The 23,871-nt window shown below is 38.3% G+C and overlaps 1 protein-coding gene across 1 annotated transcript in view; it reads right to left on the reverse strand.

Annotated features, from left to right (window-relative positions):
• Nucleotides 1-23,871, reverse strand: part of LOC126298412 (uncharacterized) — a 538,508-nt gene that overhangs the window by 64,935 nt on the left and 449,702 nt on the right. The window contains exons 19-20 of the mRNA XM_049989733.1: nt 16,636-16,974; nt 10,934-11,189 (exon numbers count right to left, since the gene is read on the reverse strand). Of these exons, the coding sequence (XP_049845690.1) occupies nt 10,934-11,189; nt 16,636-16,974 (595 nt within the window). The remainder of the gene's footprint in view (nt 1-10,933; nt 11,190-16,635; nt 16,975-23,871) is intronic.

The raw sequence follows: 23,871 nt of genomic DNA on the forward strand, positions 1-23,871 counted from the left end.
TGTGTGTTAATTATATGGAACCTTTCCAAATCCTCATCTAACACGTAAATAGGCTTCAGATAAATCAGTTTTACAGAGAAACTGTCCCCTGGAGAGTTTGGCCAATAACTCATCCTGCTGGGGCAAGAGCAGGTGTCATTGATAGACTGGGCATTAATTGAAACTTTAAGGCATCCGCAGAATTGAAACTGACCATTCTGTTTTTTAACAATCACAAGTGGAATTAGACTATTCACTTGATGTAATAGGTTGTATGACCCCCACATCCTTAAATTCTCACCTTTTTGCAGTTTCTTCAGTTTTAATCTACATTTCATAACCGATACAGTCCCCATCTGCCCCTGGAAATTCTTACAATTTAAAACATGGTTCCTAAATCCCTGTCTTACCATTATATAATCTATCTGAAAACTTCCAGTGCCGCCAGGTCTCTTCCATGTATACAACCTTCTTTTATAATTCTTGAACCAAGTGTTAGCTGTAATTAAGTTACGCTCTGTGCAAAATTCTAGCAGGTGGTTTCCTATTTCATTCCTTACCCCCATTCCATATTCACCTACTACTTTTCCTTCTCTTCCATTTCCTACTATCGAATTCCAGTCACCCATGACAATTAAATTTTCATCTCCCTTCACTATCTGAATAATTTCTTTTACCTTATCATACATTTCATCAATCTCTTCATTATCTGTGGAGCTAGCTCCCATATAAACTTATACTGCTGTGGTAAGCGTGGGCTTTGTGTCTGTCTTGGCTACAATAATGCATTCACTATGATGTTCATAGTAGTAAAAATAGGAGTGTGGACTCCTATTTTTTTTATTCATTATTAAACCTACTCCTCATTACCACTATTTGATTTTGTAATTATAACCCTGTATTCACCTGATGAGAAGTCTTGTTTCCCTGCCACCAAACTTAACTAATTCCCACTATATCTAACTTTAACCTATCCATTTCCCTTTTTAAACTTTCTAACCTACCTGCCCGACTAAAGGATCTGACATTCCACACTCCGATATATAGAACACCAGTTTTCATTCTCCTGGTAATGAAGTCCTCCTGAGTAGTCCCCATCCAGAGATATGAGTGGGGGACTATTTTACCTCTGGAATATAACCATACAGTAGGGCTGCAGGCCCTCAGGAAAAATTACGGCTGTAGTTTCCCCTTGCTTTCAGCCATTCACAGTACCAACTCAGCAAGGCTGTTTTAATTAATGTTGCAAGGCCAATCCAGTCAATAATCCAGACTGCTGCCCTCGCAACTACTGAAAAGGCTGCTGCCCCTGTTCAGAAACGACACATTTGTCTGGCCTCTCAACAGATACCCCTCCACTGTGGTTGCACCTACGGTATGAGGGGAGGGGGGGGGGGGTAGAACTCATTATAATAGTTAATAAATAAGACTGAAGTAAGTCCCGAACCCTGAGGAACTCCCAAACGCACTGCAAGTGCCAATAACAAAACTTTATATACACTCCTGGAAATTGAAATAAGAACACCGTGAATTCATTGTCCCAGGAAGGGGAAACTTTATTGACACATTCCTGGGGTCAGATACATCACATGATCACACTGACAGAACCACAGGCACATAGACACAGGCAACAGAGCATGCACAATGTCGGCACTAGTACAGTGTATATCCACCTTTCACAGCAATGCAGGCTGCTATTCTCCCATGGAGACGATCGTAGAGATGCTGGATGTAGTCCTGTGGAACGGATTGCCATGCCATTTCCACCTGGCGCCTCAGTTGGACCAGTGTTCGTGCTGGACGTGCACACCGCGTGAGACGACGCTTCATCCAATCCCAAACATGCTCAAGGGGGGACAGATCCGGAGATCTTGCTGGCCAGGGTAGTTGACTTACACCTTCTAGAGCACGTTGGGTGGCACGGGATACATGCGGACGTGCATTGCCCTGTTGGAACAGCAAGTTCCCTTGCCGGTCTAGGAATGGTAGAACGATGGGTTCGATGACGGTGTGGATGTACCTTGCACTATTCAGTGTCCCCTCGACGATCACCAGAGGTGTACGACCAGTGTAGGAGATCGCTCCCCACACCATGATGCCGGGTGTTGGCCCTGTGTGCCTCGGTCATATGCATTCCTGATTGTGGCGCTCACCTGCACGGCGCCAAACACGCATACGACCATCATTGGCACCAAGGCAGAAGTGACTCTCATCGCTGAAGACGACACGTCTCCATTCGTCCCTCCATTCACGCCCTAAAAGAAATATCTCAGAAAAGCAGCATTTGGGTAATTGTCTGTAGGCAGCACATCCTGTCCCTGGCACAACAAAACCTCAAATTTTGCATCACACACCCAGTTCAGTGAGTACTTTTATGTTCACTAGACAGCAGAAACAAAATAGATTACATGCTGAAATAATCTACAAAATTGAAAATACGGTGAAATCCCATAACTATAATCATAATTTTTCATTACGAACAATGTCTGAATTTATGTTAGATTATCGGAAATGTTCATTAATTATAGCACATCGAACTGCTCTTCCAGGTAATGTATCATCTCGATACATCTGCTGTCCAGGTAGCACTGGTTCGTTGTCTTCAATGTTGGGGCCTCTCTCATCATGTAACTGATTTAAAAGTCAAGAAATTTCAGGTTCTTCTGGTGGTTCTTCACTGCTTGTACTCCTCGCAATATTATGCAAGACAGCTACGCAAGACGAACCCACGCGAATTGTAAATGGTTGCGAAAACACACTTGACCTCTTAGCCACAAACAATCCAGAGCTGATAGAGAGCATCATGACTGATACAGGGATTAGGGATCACAAGGTCATTGTAGCTAGGCTCAATACCATTTCTTCCAAATCCATCAGAAACAAACGCAAAATAATTTTATTTAAAAAAGTGAATAAAGTGCCACTAGAAGCCTTCCTAAAAGACAATTTCCATTCCTTCCGAACTGACTATGCGAATGTAGACGAGATGTGGCTCAAATTCAAAGATATAGTAGCAACAGCAATTGAGATATTCATACCTCATAAATTGGTAAGAGATGGAACGGATCCCCCGTGGTACACAAAAAAGGTCCGAACGCTGTTGCAGAGGCAACGGAAAAAGCATGCTAAGTTCAGAAGAATGCGAAATCCCGAAGATGGGCTAAAATTTACAGACGCGCGAAATTTGGCACGTACTTCGATGCGAGATGCCTTTAATAGGTTCCACAACGAAACATTGTCTCGAAATTTGGTACAAAATCCGAAGAAATTCTGGTCGTATGTAAAGTACACAAGCGGCAAGACGCAGTCAATACCTTCGCTGCGCAGTGCCGATGGTACTGTTATCAACGACTGTGCCGCTAAAGCGGAGTTATTGAACGCTGTTTTCCGAAATTCCTTCACCAGGGAAGACGAATGGAATATTCCAGAATTTGAAACACGAACATCTGCTAGCATGAGTTTCTTAGAAGTAGATACCTTAGGGGTTGCGAAGCAACTCAAATCGCTTGATACGGGCAACTCTTCAGGTCCAGATTGTATACCAATTAGGTTCCTTTCAGATTACGCTGATACTATAGCTCCCTACTTAGCACTCATATACAACCGCTCGCTCACCGATAGATCTGTACCTACAGATTGGAAAATTGCGCAGGTCGCACCAGTCTTCAAGAAGGGTAGTAGGAGTAATCCATTTAACTACAGACCTATATCATTGACGTCGGTTTGCAGTAGGGTTTTGGAGCATATACTGTATTCAAACATTATGAATCACCTCGAAGGGAACGATCTATTGACACATAATCAGCATGGCTTCAGAAAACATCGCTCTTGTGCAATGCAGCTAGCTCTTTATTCGCACGAAGTAATGGCTGTTATCAACAGGGGATCTCAAGTTGATTCCGTATTTCTAGATTTCCAGAAAGCTTTTGACACCGTTCCTCACAAGCGACTTCTAATCAAGCTGCGGAGCTATGGGGTATCGTCTCAGTTGTGCGACTGGATTCGTGATTTCCTGTCAGGAAGGTCGCAGTTTGTAGTAATAGACGGCAAATCATCGAGTAAAACTGAAGTGATATCAGGTGTTCCCCAGGGAAGCGTCCTGGGACCTCTACTGTTCCTGATCTATATAAATGACCTGGGTGACAATCTGAGCAGTTCTCTTAGACTGTTCGCAGATGATGCTGTAATTTACCGTCTAGTAAGGTCATCCGAAGACCAGTATCAGTTGCAAAGCGATTTAGAAAAGATTTCTGTATGGTGTGTCAGGTGGCAGTTGACGATAAATAACGAAAAGTGTGAGATGATCCACATGAGTTCCAAAAGAAATCAGTTGGAATTCGATTACTCAATAAATAGTACAATTCTCAAGGCTGTCAATTCAACTAAGTACCTGGGTGTTAAAATTACGAACAACTTCAGTTGGAAGAACCACATAGATAATATTGTCGGGAAGGCGAGTCAAAGGTTGCATTTCATTGGCAGGACACTTAGAAGATGCAACAAGTCCACTAAAGAGACAGCTTACACTACTCTCGTTCGTCCTCTGTTAGAATATTGCTGCGCGGTGTGGGATCCTTACCAGGTGGGATTGACGGAGGACATCGAAAGGGTGCAAAAAAGGGCAGCTCGTTTTGTATTATCATGTAATAGGGGAGAGAGTGTGGCAGATATGATACACAAGTTGGGATGGAAGTCATTACAGCATAGACGTTTTTCCTCGTGGCGAGACCTTCTTACGAAATTTCAGTCACCAACTTTCTCTTCCGAATGCGAAAATATTTTGTTGAGCCCAACCTACATAGGTAGGAATGATCATCAAAATAAAATAAGAGAAATCAGAGCTCGAACAGAAAGGTTTAGGTGTTCGTTTTTCCCGCTAGCTGTTCGGGAGTGGAATAGTAGAGAGATAGTATGATTGTGGTTCGATGAACCCTCTGCCAAGCACTTAAATGTGAATTGCAGAGTAGTCATGTAGATGTAGATGTACCCACAATGATTGACATTGCTTCCTGTGGATTACATCTTATTCCTACAGATAATATGGGAAATCTTCTCTTCCACATACCGTATTTTCTCTCAACAGTGTTTCTAGTCTTAATATGAGACCTGTTATATTGATGCTCTGCTTCATTTTGAGGATTTCATAGTGGAGGTAACAAGTAGGATTTACATGCATAACCACTATCTCCCAATAAGTGACCTTGTGGTATTTCTTCATTTTCAAATTGAGCTCTGCGAGTGCAGTTGAGAAATATGGTACTGTCGTGCACAGAGCCCAGCCATCGAGCGACAATATCTCTTATTAACAAATTGTGATCACTAATGTTTTGACAGTTAAAGGAAAAATATGATTTCCTATTGCGGAAAAATTCAGCATTATGTCCTCCAGGAGACTGAATTCTTATATGGGTACAATCCAAGGTACCAAGAATGCCAGGAAATTGGTCCAATTGACTAAAACCATACATCACAGAGCACACTTCTTCTCTTGCAGGAAATTTTATAAAGCAAGGAGACAGTGATGCTATGATGTCTGATACATCACTGATGATTCGTTGTGCTGTTGTATGATGTATATTACTGTTGTCCCCAATAAGAATATTGAATGCACCTGTTGCATATGCACTTAAAGTAATCAAAAGTCTGTTTATCGGAGAAATAGGGTTATTCCAATCAGTAGGAAATTCTAACCTATCATTAATTTGATTTAATAACCACCACACTGTTTCTTTTGACAGACGAAATCTCTCTTCAAACTTCCTGTCACCATAATCTTCAAAAGGGTTTCCCCTTTCCACAATCACTTCAACACGATTTCAGTCACGATTTAAATGGTCAAGGTATAACAAATCTTCCTCAATGCCATCCATAACATCAAAACGCGCCGCCATATTAATAGCGTATGCTTCTAAAACCGTGGTTATGTCGAGTAAACCGGGAAAGAGCCTCGGTTAAATATAACCGCGGTCGATTCCCTCGTTTAACTTAGATCGATGTTGGTGCACCAGAATACTGCGCTGACCAGGATTATATATCGACTTAACCGCGGTTAACTGTTAATCGAGATTGGTGCACTTGGCCATAACTGCACAGTTCGATCACATCGGGTACACAGACACCGAGACGTCGCCTGCGTCCTCATCGCCAGTCATCCCTTGTGATACTTCGTGGAGTGACAGTCACTGCACATGTCCACAGATGCATCATTTCTGCCCCCTACTCACCAGTTCCAGCCCAGAATCTCCTGCCACTGCTGCTCTCATCAGCTGTGGTAGCTACTGCAGAGGCCACGGATGTGTCTACGGTTGCCCTGAAGCCTGCATCAGAGGAGCATACTTTTCCCAAGAAGGGAGGGGTTCTATAACCCTGTACACGGAAGCTGGATACATGTGTGACATCAGGTCACTGGTGTGTTACAATTCAAATAGTGAACCAAAAGTGACTCTGTGAGCCGGTTACCAGAGGCTGCCTGTGATGTGTCACAAGGCTAGGGCACATGGCATGACATCCACTGCGCCACCTACTGGAGCCCTCGTCTACATAAAGACACTGCAGCTGGTGTCTTTCTAAAATTGTCTTCTACTGCTTACTGTACAGTTTGTATGTTCATCATTTACTTGAATGTGGATAAATAAACTTTTATTCTTAGGGGCCCCGCTATTGGTTGTGTCTAGTATTAAACTGTAGGGGGGAGGGGGGGAGGAAAGAAAGAAAAGAGAAGGAACTAATGACATCAGCTGCATTGGGACTCAGCAGTGATAAGTGGAAATGTGTGCTGGACTGGGACTTGAGCCCTGGATCTCCTGCTTTCCTACTCACTGGGCAGCTGCATTAGCACTGCACCACCTAAACACAGTGTTTATCAGAAATTTGTGGACTATCTTGGCACACTCCCTGGCTGACTCAAATTCCAACCTAGTGGCACCTGCTATAGTCCCTGTCCTTGTCCTCCATGCTTGCTAAGTTTATATTCCTACTGGAGGTTGAAGGTACTGAAGGTTGCGGATTCACTTCCCATTGAGGGAAATAAGTAATAAGAAGGCATGGCGTCTGTTCTTTTGGATATGTCTGAATGAACGGGCACCACACCTTCAACCCTTCCTTCCCTGTGAAGGGGTTAGGAAGAGGGGTATCTATTTCTAAAGGGCTCTCAGACCTATGACTAATTACTATTCACAGTCATGTGAATGAGTGGTAAATGGTATCAACAAGGGATAATAGTACTTGAGGTACATTTGGTGTCTTTGGTACAGCAAGTAACTCATCCTGCTCCTGAGCACAGAATACACACAGGGGCAGAGTTGTTGTTAGTGCAATGTTTTACAGAATAGTAAATAGTAACTGTTAATTAAGCTTGGTGATTCTATTTTAATTTCTGGATCTGCTATGCTCCGAGGATTATAGGTTCCCATTAAGAACTTAGGTACTTAACACTTAACAAAGTGATTTCCTTTATGACAGGAGAAAAACCTAGCACTAAATTATGGAGTAAATTACTTATTATCTGAAGTTACTTGGAACTTTTGAGCCTCAGACTTTTTTCTGTGTTTATGATTAGTAAGAAACACACATGACAGACTCAAAAGAGTGGCCATTTATGGCAAAGGCAGACTATTTACACTGCTATTGAAGCAAGGAAACTAAGTGTAACATGATATGGTAGTTATAGTAGGCACAAAACAAAGTATTACACAACACTGGTTGACTTTGTATGAGCAATGCCTGAGTCACAATCATGTAGTTTCAAGCACTTCCTTAGAACAAACTGATCAGTGATTAGAGGAAGAGGTGAAAATATTGCATCAATTACATTGGGATGAGGAGAAATAGTTTTCCAAACCAGATACTGCTGCTGTAATTTGTATAATGTGCAACTCTAACTAACAATGTTTGATTTTTCTACAAAATATATTATGAAAGACACTTGAAAACTTCCAAAAATTCTCAAAAATATACCTGAAACCAAATTTGAAGCATTTTCCTTGACTAGTTTATGTTCTTTTTTTTTGCAGAAACAGTATAGGTAAACTTAATTGTGGTATGAAAATGTAATTCACTGAAATGAATGTAAGAAATGCACCACCCTGGAAACTACAAAAAAAAACCTAAATTTGGGTGGCCAGATGGGGATTTGAATTACTGCTCTCAAGAGTACAAGTCTAGCATCTTAACCAATGTGCCACCTCAATTGGTATGAATGGAACAGAAGACAACAGAGCACTGCAGTGGTCTTCACTCAGCTGTAGTGTGTGATAGAGAGGGCAAACAGACTTAACATAATTTTGCAGAAGAAGTTGTAGTAAACTAAACTAAACTACACTGCAAAATGATAAAGCAACCTAGTGCGCCATATATGGCCATGTGGGTCTCACTTGACTGTTCCTTGGTTGTGAATCTGCACTCTGTTCAGCCTCAATGCACTTTTCTCTCACCCTACTACACCTTAAACTGTGTTTTACGGTAGTACACCACCATGCTTCCTTATGTGTGTGGAAAGGACAAACCACCTGTTGGGTTGCAATCAACAAGTGCTCACTCACATGAGGACAAGTGAGGGAAGTGAATGAGGGAACTGCCAGTTTCCTGGAGTCAAGTCATGTGGAAAGTGAATGGTGGGAATGAGTGCCACTCACTTGGCTTTGCCACACAGATGCAATGCTGTAATAGAAGTGTAGTTCATAAATGAATACTTCCAAATTGATATAAACTGGATACATGTTTGTTTATCTGATTTCCATGATTTTTCCACATTATTTCAAATGGTTCTTACAAATAGACCATAGCAGACATCTTCTCCTTAACCTGCTTACCATTAAAGTTTCTGAAATTGAGTAAGTTCTTATGATGTATGTTTATTATTATTATTATTATTATTATTATTGTTATCATTACAGCTCTAATTTCCATTTTTATCCAGAAAATTCATTGATAGTGATTTTACTATTCAAAATTTTTTAAAGTTTGTTAATATCATGATGTATTCTACAAATCTGTGCCATCAACACAAAAGTCCAGCTGGGGGACAGGGAGGGATCACTTTGAAATGCCATCTGCTGGTAAAAAATGGCACTATTTCTCCAGCAATATTTTCAGTACATTTGTCCCATAGCTTATTTACTGAGTGATAGTGTGACACCAGCTGCTGTTGTGATGAGCTACTTTATTTCGTTGGCAGAATGAGTCATTGTAGCAGATACTGGTTGTTCAACATCTTAGAAATAATATTTTTTTATTATTAAAAATGTTCCACTTCTCTCTGCGCATTTCTCTAAAAACCACAATGTCCTACTGGGAATAAATTTTGAGTTTTAGTTCTTGAACTTTTTGATCACTCAGTACAAAATCTGTCTGTATTTCAGTTGTAATGTTGTGTTGCAGATAAGAAATCCTCCTCATATTTCTTCTTCTCTTGTTCTTCTTCATCAATGAAAATAGCTTTTTGTTCCAAAAATGTGAGATTTCACAACCTTTACATGTTCCTGTTGACTGGATGAAATGTGTCATTGCAAAAGCTAGTTCTACTTTACATACTGCAGCCACTATGAATCATCAGTTTATATTACTTTTTCATGAAATAGTACTCTGTAGAGGCATCATCTCTCATTTTCTTCACTGGTTTTGTACCCATGACTCCTGTTATTTAGACCTGTCACTTTCATTATTGGAGGCTGTGTTATTAACTGATAATTCTAGTGGACTGGACATTCAACTGTGCATTTATAGTTTCTTTTGTCCAGCATACTGAGCAGTTTTCTCTTGAAATCAGTCCAGAATATTTGTTGTTTTAATTTTGTAGAAGTTCCTCCAGTTTTCTGTTTACTCCTTATCCCGAATGTGGAAACATTTACTATTAAACTTTGAGAATGAAGAATATTTATTAGCCACTGGTCATTTTGCAGTGAAATGTGTTTTGTTATTGTTACATAAAAGTACTGAATGTAATAATATGGCAGATTAGAATAAAACATCTGAAAACCTAATTTTATCATGTATGTCTCAAAGAGGTCTTTAATGTTGTGTAATGAATTCTCTGATAGCTAGATGTACAATTTTACTTTCAAATTTCTATGTAGCATAGACTGAGCAGTGATTCTTGCTCCTTCTGTAGTGCTAAAAGAGATAAATATCTGCTTATGGAGAATAAAGTGTTCTCTTAAATTATTAAATTTATTTCTGAGCAGTTGAATTTATTATTTTTGAATAACTGTGATCAGTTTCAAACCAAAGAAGGCTTCATTGGTGTATTCAATGTCTGAAAATATACCAGGTCATCATAAAGCAGCACAACAGCATTGCCATACCACATGGTGCTGCTTTACAATTAAGTTGTACACTTACAGATGCATAATACTTTGCTTACCACACTATGTGCCTTCTGGGCTTTCATATCAATGGAAAATGGTAAAAAGTAATAAATACTGTTGATTGGAGATAGAAAATGTCAATAAAAGAGAATAAATTCTTTCTATTCCCGGTCATAATCAGAGATTGACAATTTGTGATACATTCTGAGTGGTCTCCCTCTGTGCAAATTCCCTTTTTTGGACACCATGTGCCTTGGCATATCTGAGTTAGCCATAACTTTAATTGTATGTAGGTGAACCTTCTCCCAGTCAACAAGTTATTTAACAGAGAGCAATGAAACATATGTGTACAATTGCCCTATTCTAAGCCTGAAAGAAAAAGAAGACAACTGTGATCCATATGACAAGTCTTGTAATTTATACAATCAATTTGCTATATTTAAAATGTTTGTGAAGTGAGAGGAATGTCTCCATACAAGCAACATACTTGTATGTAATGTCTTCATTCCACTGTAGGTAATATATCTGAGAGTATTATTCATATTTGAATATCTAATGGTATCATTTCAGAATTTTTATTCCTAATAAACTTAGCAGTTTGATATGTTTTAATTTTAAATGTTAGTTTTGAAGCCAGTGATATTACTTACCAATCCACCCCAACTTCAGGCCCAGCTGCACATGCAGTGGGAAGTGTGTATTTATAAGCCATGGCTCAATATGTGGCTTCAGATGGGGTATAAGAAAATCATCATCGCTGATATACAATGTAACATCTGAATGAGGACCTTCTGGTACTTCAATTACTATTTTTATGGTGGAATCCAATTTTTTTAATAGGAATGATTTTATCCATTGAAGTGAAGAATGATTATCCTGTTCAGCAGCAACTGTCTGTGAATTGACCTACAAGTAAAATGACAGAATGTAAGAAAAAGTAAAGCATCTAAATTTATGTGAAATGTGCAGTTTGGCAGAGCCTTCCTGTGGAGAAATGAAGATTGACAGGTTCTTTTCTGCCTGAAAATTAAAACAAATTCCATTTCATTCCCAACTACACACATCAAAGAATGTTTTGCACCATCCCGGTTCCCAGAACTCCTGAAGATAGACATTGACTGTGGATATCGTATCACAGACACAGTCCCTTTGACTGTTCGCAGATGTCACTAATCCCAGCCAAAGATGTAAACAACCATGCATGAGCGGTGCCTATTAGATGGAGGGGGTCAGACAGCCAATCAGTTCCAGTCATTCCAACAGGGAGGAGGTGCATGTCTAGACAGTCAATACTGTGGTTTGATTGTGTCTGCATTGTTACTTTGTGCCAGGAAGAGCTCTCAACAAGGGACATGTCCAGGCATCTTGGAGTGAACCAAAGTGATGTTGTTCAGACATGGAGGAGATACAGAGATACACAGAGAAAGGAACTGTCGATGACACACCTCGCCCGAGGGCTATTACTGCAGTGGTTTATTGCTATCTATGGATTATGGCTTGGAAGAACCCTGACAGTAACACCACCATTTTGAATAATGCTTTTTGTGCACCCACAGGACATCATGTTATGACTCAAACTGTGTGCAATAGGCTGCATGATGCACAACTTCACTCCAAATGTCCATGGTGAGGTCCATCTTTGCAACCATAACACCATGCAACATGGTACAGATGGGCCCAACAACATGCTGAATGGACTGCTTAGGATTGACATCATGTTCTCTTCACTGATGAGTGTCACATATTCCTTTAACCAGACATATATGCCGCTGGTGGTCATGGAAGGCGCCGTAACAGCTGTATGATATGTGAATGTCATCCTTCGACCAATAGTGCAACCATATTGGCAGCATAGTGGCAAGGCATTAGTCTTCATGGATGAAAATTCATACCCTCATTGTGCACATCTTGTGAATGTCTTCCTTCAGGATAATGACATTGTTGGGCTAGAGTGGCCAGCATGTTCTCCAGACATGAATCCTATCAAACATGCCTGGAATAGATTGAAACGGGCTTTTATGGATGACATGACCCACCAAGCACTCTGAGGGATCTAAGCCGAAACACTGTTCAGGAGTGGGACAATCTGGGCCAACAGTGCCTTAATGAACTTGTGGATAGTATGTCATGATGAATGCAGGCCTGCATCAATGCAAGAGGATGTGCTACTGGGTATTAGAGATATCAGTGTGTACAGCAATCTGGATCACCACCTCTGAAGATCTCACTGTATGGTGGTAGAACATGCAATGTGTGGTTTTCATGACCAGTAAAAAAGGTGGAAATGATGTTTGTGTTGATATCTATTCCAGTTTTCTGTACAGGTTCCGAAACTCTGAGAACCAAGATGATGCAAAACTTTTTTTTTATATGTATATATATAAAGCAGAAGATTAAACTCTATTTGTTGTTGTAAAATTTAGAAGTAAAGCAAACAGTGGGACTAGTGTATTTTAGGCTTCAAGTTTTAAATGATTTGTGCAAATTCCAGAATTCAGTGTGCCATAATTATGGAGGAAAAGGTAGAAAAACAAGTTTACTGCTGTAAATGGTACTACAGAAATGGAAAGGTCACATGGAACCTGGAGTCAAGGGAACCATAAGAAGGCAAAGTGAAAAGTTCTTCATCTGGTAGTGAAAGTTTGCATTATTCAGATAAAAATCCACTACTTGATGTATATATACATTCTTGGGATAACATGATATTGATATAATTGTGCAAAAAATGACGATGTCCAAGACTGTAAAGTTAACATGGACAAATAAACATTATTAATATTATTATTGTTATTATTATTTCCTTTTTCTCCAGTTTGATTCAGTAGCTTATCATTACTTATCTGATCGACTAATCTTATCTTCAACATTATTCTTTAGCACAAAATTTCAAAAGGTTTCATTCCCTTCTTGTCAGTACTGATTATCATCCACATTTTCCTTCCATATAAATTATTCCATAACATCTGCAAAATATCCATATATAACTGCTCCAAATTCAAACTGTTTTCCAGTCACAAATATGCTTAGATAGTGGAATAGATGAAATTCAGAGGATGCCAAATCTGATGAACTGGAGCTTATTTCAATAATTTGCACTTAAATGCAGCAACTTTTCCATGGCCAAACCACCTTCACAAGTAGGCACACTGTTCAAAGAAAAAGGATTTTTTTTTACTTTGCAACAAGGTCCTCTTCTCAGGCTTTTTGATAATCAGTTGATCCATAAGACTTATTTTGCATTTGCCAATTATAGCTTTAACCTTTTCAAGATAATTAATAAGAATAATTATGTTTATTGCCCAGGATATGCTGACCATAACATTTATGCAGATGAGACTTACTACGTATTTTTGGTGCGAAACTAGTACTTTGAGTGCTTTGACCATTTTGGACAGCTCCTCATTCTGGATGAAAGTAAACCTCTCAAAGAATCAGTCCCCACCTGGAAGGGTTAATGACTAGAGACTCACTGGAATCTGTAAACATAAAGTGCTGCAGATGGATTGGAGCCCAGTATGAAGTTAACTCTAAATTTTATTTATTCGTAAATGAATTCTCATCCTTCTTTGAAGAAGATTTTCAGGAACGGTTTGTTAGAAACAATACTTTGACAACCCTGAACAAACCTTGGATCACAGAAGTAATTAAAGAATCACACAAACTTTGTATTTAAGCCCACAACAAAAATTGGTCACTATAAAATGTGCTGTAAGATCTTAAAGAAGTTGATACAAAAAAATTAGAAGCATTATATTATGAACAAGAAAATGATGTCTCTAATAATAAATGGAAGACTAGTTGACACATTGTTAGGAGGGAGATGGACAGGAACAGAAGAACTTTAGAAGATTTCAAAATCAAACATGAAGGAAATCTTGTATGCAATCCTGAAAAACATCATTTTAGTGGTCAAGCAGCTGCAACCCAAATTCCACATGGTGAATATAATCATTTACACTGGTTGTTAAAATATTTTTATTAAAAATCACTACTGCTTTCACATCAGTAGAGACAATGTTTTTAAAAATCTATCACCTGATCATGCATCTCTACTCTTGTGAAATGGATAGTGACTATTTACTAAAAGTATTTTTAACCTCCAGTGCAGAAGATTTTATTCACTAATCCTGGAAACATAGTTAATACTTATAATCATTGCTCAATACAGCAAACAGTCAGTGAATGCAATGTTTCCTGATGGAATCTTACATGATAGCCAGTATTTTAAACACACACTACTTGTCAGTATCAGAACAAATAGGCTTCAAGGGCTCTGTTTATGAAATCTTGAGTCTTATGCAAAATACTATCACCAAAAATATCAGTAAAAGTCATATCAGCTCTATCATAGTACCTGTAATTGAAAGAACAATCATCTCTCTGAAGAATAAAAATTCCACTGGAGTAGATGAAATTTCTAGCAATTTCTTGAAACACTGCTGTGCTTCTGTAAGCAAGGAACTGTGCCTGACAGACTCAAATATGCTGTTGTGGAACCCTTCTTCAAGAAAGGTAAAAAATCGAAGTTACAAATTACATGCAAATTTCTCTCCTGGCTGCGTTTTTGAAGATACTAGAAAAGCTCATGTATACAAGAATTTAGATAGATTTAAAAATCTCAGCAAAAGACAGTTTGGTTTCTGAAAGTATATTTCAACTAAACAAACCATCTATGTTTTATAAATAAAGTTCTGAAGTCTTTAAATGAGAAAATGGTGACAGCAAGATTATTTTATGATTTATCACAATTCTTTGACACTGTGAACCATCAAATACTATTAACAAAGCCAACCTTTTATGAATAAGTGATGTATCAATTGATGGCTACAGTCATACCTCAAAAGTAGGAAGCGGAAAGAAGTATTAGACAGCATGGTGATATGTTTCATCAGAATGAAGAATTATCAAGTATGGAGTATCACAAGGATTCATTATTGGTTGTTTAATGTTCCTAACATTTATTAGTTACTTACCACAATGTACAAAGCTACAGTTTTAACATGTATTCATATGACACCAACATTATGATTGATTGTTATACATGTGAAAGTCTTCAAGGATTTATTAATAATATTGTCATTGATTTAGTAAATGGTTTAGTGTCAGTGAGTTCTCATTGAATGTTAATAAAATTAACTACACTCAGTGAAATGTAACTGCCAAAACAGAGGAAGAACTATGTGCCACAAAGACAACAGAAAGTTGTGTGAATGAATGTGTGGGTGTTTTTCTTTCTTTTCCTGATGGGGGCTGTGGCCAAAAGTGATCATCTAAGTGTCTTTTATTTGTGCATGTCTGCTACTTTACATTTAATCTTTATGTTAAGTAGCAATGTATCTTTTCATTACATTGGAGCCCATTCAATAATATTTTGTTGCAAATGGAGTCCAACAAGCAGACATATTTAAGCTAAAAAGCATAATACTTGTTTATTAATAATAAACAGTGATTCTTTTGGGGCTGTGTGGACATCTCACAAATAATATAGAATGCTTTCGCATAAATTGGGTTGACTAATCTACATTTTATTTTTTTACACATATGGAACAAATAGATATTATGATGGTATTAAGATAACACATAATGTTTTTGTGATGTAATTCTTAAATTTGCTTGTGGTGGCCAGTGCAAGAATTCATACAATTTTCACATATTCAATTATTGAAAATATAATTTATAGTGGCAAAAGTTACACTTGTTTATCTCAATTTAATTGTAGGCTAGTAATAAGATAATCTATAATTTCAAATAATGTTGATATAAGGTGGCATGTTAATGATTAATATATTATGCTGTTGTATTGTTTTGATTTGAGATTTTACAAAAAATATTGTATAAGTATGATTTGGAAAATGGCTTCAATGTATGCCAAAATGATATTATCAGTTGTAGCTTTGAAATAAAGGTTGCAGCAAAAATTAAATATTCATACATTACTGGTACTAGTACCTGGCAAATTTAAAGAACTAAAGATTTTTCACTACTTACATTTGTAATTTAGAAGTATTAGACAACGTAAGTCTTCCATATTACATAAGAAAGGAGAATAATTACTTAGGAAATAATAATAATCAAGTATCTTATGTTTTGGTTAAGGTTTATCAATAAATTATGCAATAAGGGTTATTGGAAGACACCATTTCATTGTGCTTTACATGTTTCAGATAGTTATATTTTTCTATGTGCTGCATCAATAAAATTTCAAGTGCTACAAATTATTATTTTAATGAGCTGAAATCTCTGTTTATTGCATATTAATTGGTAGTGTAGTTTCAAAAGAGAATAATAGCTAATATTTAAATATTTTCATTGCACCATTGTTATAGTATTTGCCAGTTAGTCATATACTTACATTTTCAAGTTCAAAGGAGGCTGTGTATCTACGAAGTATGCCCATTGAAACTGATGATCTGTAGCAGGCTTCTGTGAGAGGTGTTTGATTTCCCCATTCCAGTTTCAGCTCTTGTTTCTCAATAGCACATTGTGAATGGGGCCAAGCATCAGCATTTCTTGCCACAAGAAACTCACCACTTAAATTTAATTTTAAAGTTAAATCATGATCTGAACACCCCATGCCACCATGGGTTCCAAAAATCACTTTGAAGTGACCAGTGATGTTTTCTGATGGACTAGTTAGTAGAAGCTGATGTGCGTTTACAGCTGGAGCTAGAATTTCGCCATCAATACAAACCTGTTGAAACAAAACATAAAATGAGACATATCTGGATGATGTTTTCTGTGCATAGATACTTTTCTGTTGAGTACTCTGACCTGGACCTCGAGCTACAACATAACAGTGCACTGGGACAAGAATCCTTGTAATCATAGTTCCAGTACCAATCTTACTGCAACAAAATATGAGTGATGGTCAATAACCTAAACAATAATAGCCTAGTTAAAGCAACTATATACTACACATACAGTTTTGTACACTTTGGTAGTAATTCCATGTTACTTAGAAGGTCTACATTACTTTATGGATGGCAGCTTTGCCATTAGTACTATCTGTGATTTAAAGTATGACCTAGGTGTAACTTATGTTAACTTCCCCCATAAATAATCTTACTACGTATTCTCAGAAATGGTGTCTAATAGTTGTAAACCTACTGCAGTTTTACTCACACAGTGATGGCACATTGATGTAAAGATGGAAAACAAGTAATAAATGAAATGTGTATTTTATATTTAGTTTTATGTTGGTATATAATTTTAGTAAAAAATGCTTTGTACATGAACTGTATTTTGTATTACAGTACTACATTGTATGGGGGCTTGTTTTTCAATTTCCTATTACATAATTGTTAATTGTCATCCTTTGCTTGCAGCAAAACCAACCAATAAGGTCAAATCCTAGTTCATAATTCTGTAAATGTTGACTAAGTAGCTTTCCCTTAAAACTAATTCTATTCTACTTATTGTATGGCATGAACATGTTAATGTATGTAATGTATTATGTCATCGATATATCACAAATTGTCCAGTTTTTATCTGTTGGTGCAGGCAGCCATCCATGACAATTTACAGCGTACTGTTTCTTTTGTATTCAATTTGTGTGAACTTTGCAGCTAGGACTACTTAGTGTATACTACTTTGATGTTACATTTCTTCAGTTCATTCCAATGTTAAAGAAAGTATGTCCCTGCTACATTAGTTGTAACTGACGTCAGCCAGTGTAAACCATGATCTGGTGGCAACTCTCAGCACTAGGTTTCGTTATGCTCCAAATCCAGATGTCAATAACTCTGTTACTGCCACTGCCACTGTAGCATCCAAAATGTGAAATAATTTGGGTGAAGGTCACTGTTAAAACAGGCTAAGACATGGTAATTGGATGTCTCTATAGGCCCCCTGGCTCAGCAGCTGTTGTGGCTGAGCACTTGAAGGATAATTTGGAAAATATTTCGTGTAGATTTCCCCACCATGTTATAGTTCTGGGTGGAGATTTTAATTTGCTGGATATAGACTGGGAGACTCAAACGTTCATAATGGGTGGCAGGGACAAAGTCTCCAGTGAAATTTTTTTAAGTGCTTTATCTGAAAACTATCTTGAGCAGTTAAACAGAGAACCAACTCATGGCAATAACATATTAGACCTTCTGGTGACAAACAGACTTAAACTATTTGAAACAGTTAACGCAGAACAGGGTATCAGTGATCATAAAGTGGTTAATGCATCGATGATTTCAGCTGTAAATAGAAATATTGAAAAAGGCAGGAAGATTTTTCTGTTTAGCAAAAGAGACAAAAAGCAGATTACAGAGTACCTCACAGCTCAACACAAAAGTTTTGTCTCAAGTACAGATAGTGTTGAGGATCAGTGGACAAAGTTCAAAACCATCGTACAATATGCGTTAGATGAGTATGTGCCCAGCAAGATCGTAAGAGATGGAAAAGAGCCACTGTGGTACAACAACCGAGTTAGAAAACTGCTGCGGAAGCAAAGGGACCTTCACAGCAAACATAAACATAGCCAAAGCCTTGCACACAAACAAAAATTATGTGAAGCGAAATTTAGTGTGAGGAGAGCTATGCGAGAGGCGTTCAATGAATTCAAAAGTAAAGTTTTATGTACTGACTTGGCAGAAATTTTGGTCTTATGTCAAAGTGGTAGGTGGATCAAAACAAAGTATCCAGACACTCTGTGACCAAAGTGGTACTGAGACAGAGGATGACAGACTAAAGGCCAAAATACGAAATGTCTTTTTCCAAAGCTGTTTCACACAGGAAGACTGCACTGTAGTTCCTTCTCTAGATTGTCGCACAGATGACAAAATGGTAGATATCGAAATAAACGACAGAGGGATAGAGAAACAATTAAAATCACTCAAAAGAGGAAAGGCCGCTGGACCTGATGAGATACTAGTTCGATTTTACACAGAGTACACGAAGGAACTTGCCCCCCTTCTTGCAGTGGTGTACCATAGGTCTCTAGAAGAGTGTAGCATTCCAAAGGATTGGAAAAGGGCACAGGTCATCCCCTTTTTCAAGAAGGGATGTTGAACAGATGTGCAGAACTATAGACCTATGTCTCTAACATCGATCAATTGTAGAATTTAGGAACACGTATTATGTTCAACTATAATCACTTTTCTGGAGACAAAATCTACTCTGTAGGAATCAGCATGGGTTTCGAAAAAGACGGTCGTATGAAACCCAGCTCGCACTATTTGTCCACGAGACTCAGAGGGCCATAGACATGGGTTCACAGGTAGATTCCGTGTTCCGTGACTTCCGCAAGGCATTCGATACAGTTCCCCACAGTCATTTAATGAACAAAGTAAGAGCATATGAACTATCAGACCAACTGTGTGATTGGATTGAAGAGTTCCTAGATAACAGATTGCAGCATGTCATTCTCATTGGAGAGAAGTCTTCCGAAGTAAGAGTGATTTCAGGTGTGCCGCAGGGGAGTGTCAGTTGCTATTCACAATATACATAAATGACCTTGTGAATGACATTGGAAGTTCACTGAGGCTTTTTGCAGATGATGCTGTGATGTACCAAGAGGTTGTAACAATGTTAAAATTGTACTGAAATGCAGGAGGATCTGCAGCGAATTGACGCATGGTGCAGGGAATGGCAATTGAATCTCAATGTAGACAAGTGTGATGTGCTGCAAATACATAGAAGGATAGACCCCTTATCATTTAGCTACAAAATAGCAGGCCAGAAACTGGAAGCAGTTAATTCCATAAATTATCTGGGAGTATGCATTAGGAGTGAAAAGTTGATCATTGGTAAAGCAGATGCCAGACTGAGATTCAGTTGAAGAATCCTAAGGTAATGCAATCCAAAAACAAAGGAAGTAGGTTACAGTACACTTGATCACCCACTGCTTGAATACTGCTGAGCATTGTGGGATCCGTACCAGATAGGGTTGATGGAAGAGATAGAGAAGATCCAGCGGAGAGCAGCGCACTTTGTTACAGGATCATTTAGTAATTGCGAAAGTGTTATGGAGATGAAGAGACCATGAGGATAAAATCAGAGAGATTAAAGCCCACACAGAAGCATACGTACAATCCTTCTTTCCACGAACAATACGAGACTGGAATAGAAGGGAGAACCGATAGAGGTACTCAAGGTACCCTCCGCCACACACCGTCAGATGGCTTGCGGAGTATGGATGTAGATGTAGATGTAGAAACCATGAAGCAGCAAGATCTATGCTTTTATCTTGTTTGTGTCATGTGTACTTAAAGATGAACATACTTTATGACAGAACACCTGACATGCCACTGTAATGCCTCAACTTTTTTATGGTCCATTTTTATTTTAAAATTTTTACTTGTTAGAGGCATTCATTATTATATGTTGACTTTGGATTGTATCCTTTCATATGAGCAGAATTTTATAGAATTGTTATTTTACAACATATTGTATAGTACTCATGTGACAGAGTGGTGTAAGCATTGTATGATGTATTACCACTGCCCAGTTTTAAATTCCTTGTCACTGAGCCATTCTGTATGCCCTACTACATTTTTTAGTTTTCGACTATAATCATGTAACCTCAACTTATTTTCTTTTCAGGGATCAGATGATGACAGTTTATATAGCTGAAACTAGTAATCCAGTAATTGTGTTAACATAGTGTTCTTGGAAAATAAGCTGGTTTTCAAAAGAAAACTGCAGTACAAAATTACAGCTCACTTCCTGCACTGGATGATCTTGTCGGGTAACCATTCAGTGCAATTATTGTCTTCCAGTAAAAGTGTCGTTTCTGTTCACCTCATTGCATATTCCTTGTAATTACCTCCTGTACTGCAGTGTACTGCACTGTAGAAGTTTTTCAGTGTATGATACAAGTTTCATTGGGCTATGTTACTTGGCAGTGGCAAAGCATGTGAAAGTTACTTTTGTCCTTAAGTTTTTCCTACCAGTGTATATTGCAGATTTAATACACCTTCCAAGTAATAATTAATGTCACATGCAGGACACTGGTTAAGTAAAAATTAATTTTACAACTTTTCATTTAATTAACATACATCACAGTGATATTTAGTGCCATTTTGATTGCATCATTTGTTTTAACTCTTAACTTTGTGTATTTGTTCAGTATTTTGTTAAATTTTGTTTCCCTTCTCATTAGGTACCTGATAAACTTTTAGTTTTAAATTTATTAATTTGTGTCCCTTAACCATAAATGGTCTTTTATATACATGAGGATGCTCATAGCCTCACTGTTGAGTGCCCTTAAACCATCCACTCATCCACTCACCCACTCACCCACCCACCCACTCACTCACTCACTCACTCACTCACTCACTAACTCACTCTCTCTCTCCCTCTCTTTCTCTCTCTCTCTCTAAATAAATGATGCACTAAATCACAAATGCGTCAGTTATAATGCAAGCTCAGCAGCTCAAGAGATAATAGATCATGTTATCATACTGACTGAGGACAGAAATTACTGCACATCTAATGCTGGTGAGAAATGGGGGTACTGTTCAGGATGGCTAGGCACTGGTGGAGAGACTGTGTTGACACAGGACATATCAGACAAAAATAGTGGGAGTGGGTGACTCTGTGCATTCACAGAGAAAGATGACTGACATACTATTGAAAATATTCCCCCCCCCCCCCCCCCCTGTGAACAGGGAGAGTTCTGTTTCCTGACAGTACTGGAACTATGGGAAGAAGGCTGGAAGATAATGGGCTTTTATGCTGAAGAGCTGCTATAAAGCAATGCTTGACTGTTTATCATAAGAATATGCGGACTTTGACTTGAGCAGAGTCATATATTATGATGAAAATATATTTTCTTCTGTTGTCAGATTCGCAGTTCAAGTGAGATATAAATAAATTGATTGCATATAGTATCATAAATGCAATTGTATTATATAAAAATAGCTTTATGTTATTGTAGTGCAGAACATGCACGGATGCATGATAAAAAATATCTTTCGTGTTTTAGGGCTACACTTGTTTGAGCTTGGATTTGTTAAATGAATGTCTTTGTTGAATTTGTGAGCAGTTTTGTTAATAGGTGAACAGTTTTAATATTACTAGGAGTAATAGCCATTTGAAGAGCATTTTGATTTGAAGAGTTTCATCCAAAAAGAGAGAATTGGATGCTTTTCTGTTGGAATTTGGGACTACATCTTGGCCCAGGGACAGGGTCCCTGTAAAAAACTGATGGCCTTCTTATTCGAAAGGCATATGTTAAAATTCTAGAATACATAATGAAGCCAAGAGTTGAGCTGCTGTATCATCAGGGAGACATCTGTTTCCTGCAGGTACGAACAGCAAATAGCGCAAAAGTTTGTTTCATAGTTTTCATTCATTCATATCCTAAAGGCTACTGCTTGTCAGAGCTACCACTTTACTCCATCATTTGGTGTTCTCTTAATGCCACCTACGTAGTTGATGCACTCTGTTCTAGTCATGATGACCTGAAAGCACAGTTTCCTTTGTCACCCTAATAGTTTCGAGCCCCATATGTTTTCACTAGCTTCGTTGATGAGGATGGTGATGTGTCTAAAGATGTATCAAATGAATTGCATCTTCTGTATTTTTATTTTGTCCACTAGCTTTTTCCCCACAGCTCTGCCAGTGTATGCATTCAACACAGATGTTGAATACACCTCGTACTCCTCCTCTCTGCGACCACCTCTTCTCCCTCTGTCTGTTCATCTCATTCTTCTCCCACTCTCTTTGTCTATTCTGTTGACCTCTCTCTCTGCACATATCTACCTCCCCCCTTCCTCTGATCATATCCTCCTCCCCCACTCTCTTTCCATCTCTGACTCCCTCTCTTCCTTTTCCACCTACCCAACAGCCCTCAACACCTTACCTTCCACTTGCCTCATGCCTCTCCCCTTCCTCCCCTGTCTCTGTGCATTTCCACCTCTCCCTCACTCTGTCTGTCAGCTCCGTTATCAATCGCAACCTGTCCCCAATCACCCTCATTGGCACGTGTATCCTGCGATACATTTCAATAAAGTAGAAAAGTGCTACTCCAACGACACACCTATCATGCAGGCCATGCTACATATCAGGGGCTTGAAAATCATTTATTTGCTCCTGGTCTGCAGGCCACCATGCAAAGCACAATGATAAATCAGGCTTATACTACTTCAACACAACATGCCTGTCATACAGTGAAGCCTACATGTTGGGTCCTGAAAACCTGTTTATTTATATTTCTTTTGCTTCCTGTAGTGCTTTGAGATATTCGTTATTATTTCCATCCTTATTTTTCTGTTCTATTTCTCCTGTAAGTAAATTACTGTAGCTACCAGAGAATTCTCTGCTTGACTCCATTTTTCATAGACAAGTGAATCCCATACAACTGATTTTGCATTGTATTAATATATTTCATCTTTTATATGTTAATTTGTTGGAATGTCTTAGTCGTAAATGCTTGTTTTGTTGTTTCTTCTGTTTTTTTGTATTGACCATCAACAGGGTGTTGCAAAAATGACCGGTATAGTTGAAATGGCAATAAAAACTAAACGAGCAGCGATAGAAATACACCGTTTGTTGCAATATTTTTGGGACAACACTACATTTTCAGGCGGAAAAATTTCGAAATTACAGTAGTTACAATTTTCAACAACAGATGGCGCTGCAAGTGATGTGAAAG

This window comes from Schistocerca gregaria, chromosome X, assembly GCF_023897955.1.
Source record: "Schistocerca gregaria isolate iqSchGreg1 chromosome X, iqSchGreg1.2, whole genome shotgun sequence".
In the NCBI taxonomy this organism is placed as follows: Eukaryota; Metazoa; Arthropoda; class Insecta; order Orthoptera; family Acrididae; genus Schistocerca; species Schistocerca gregaria.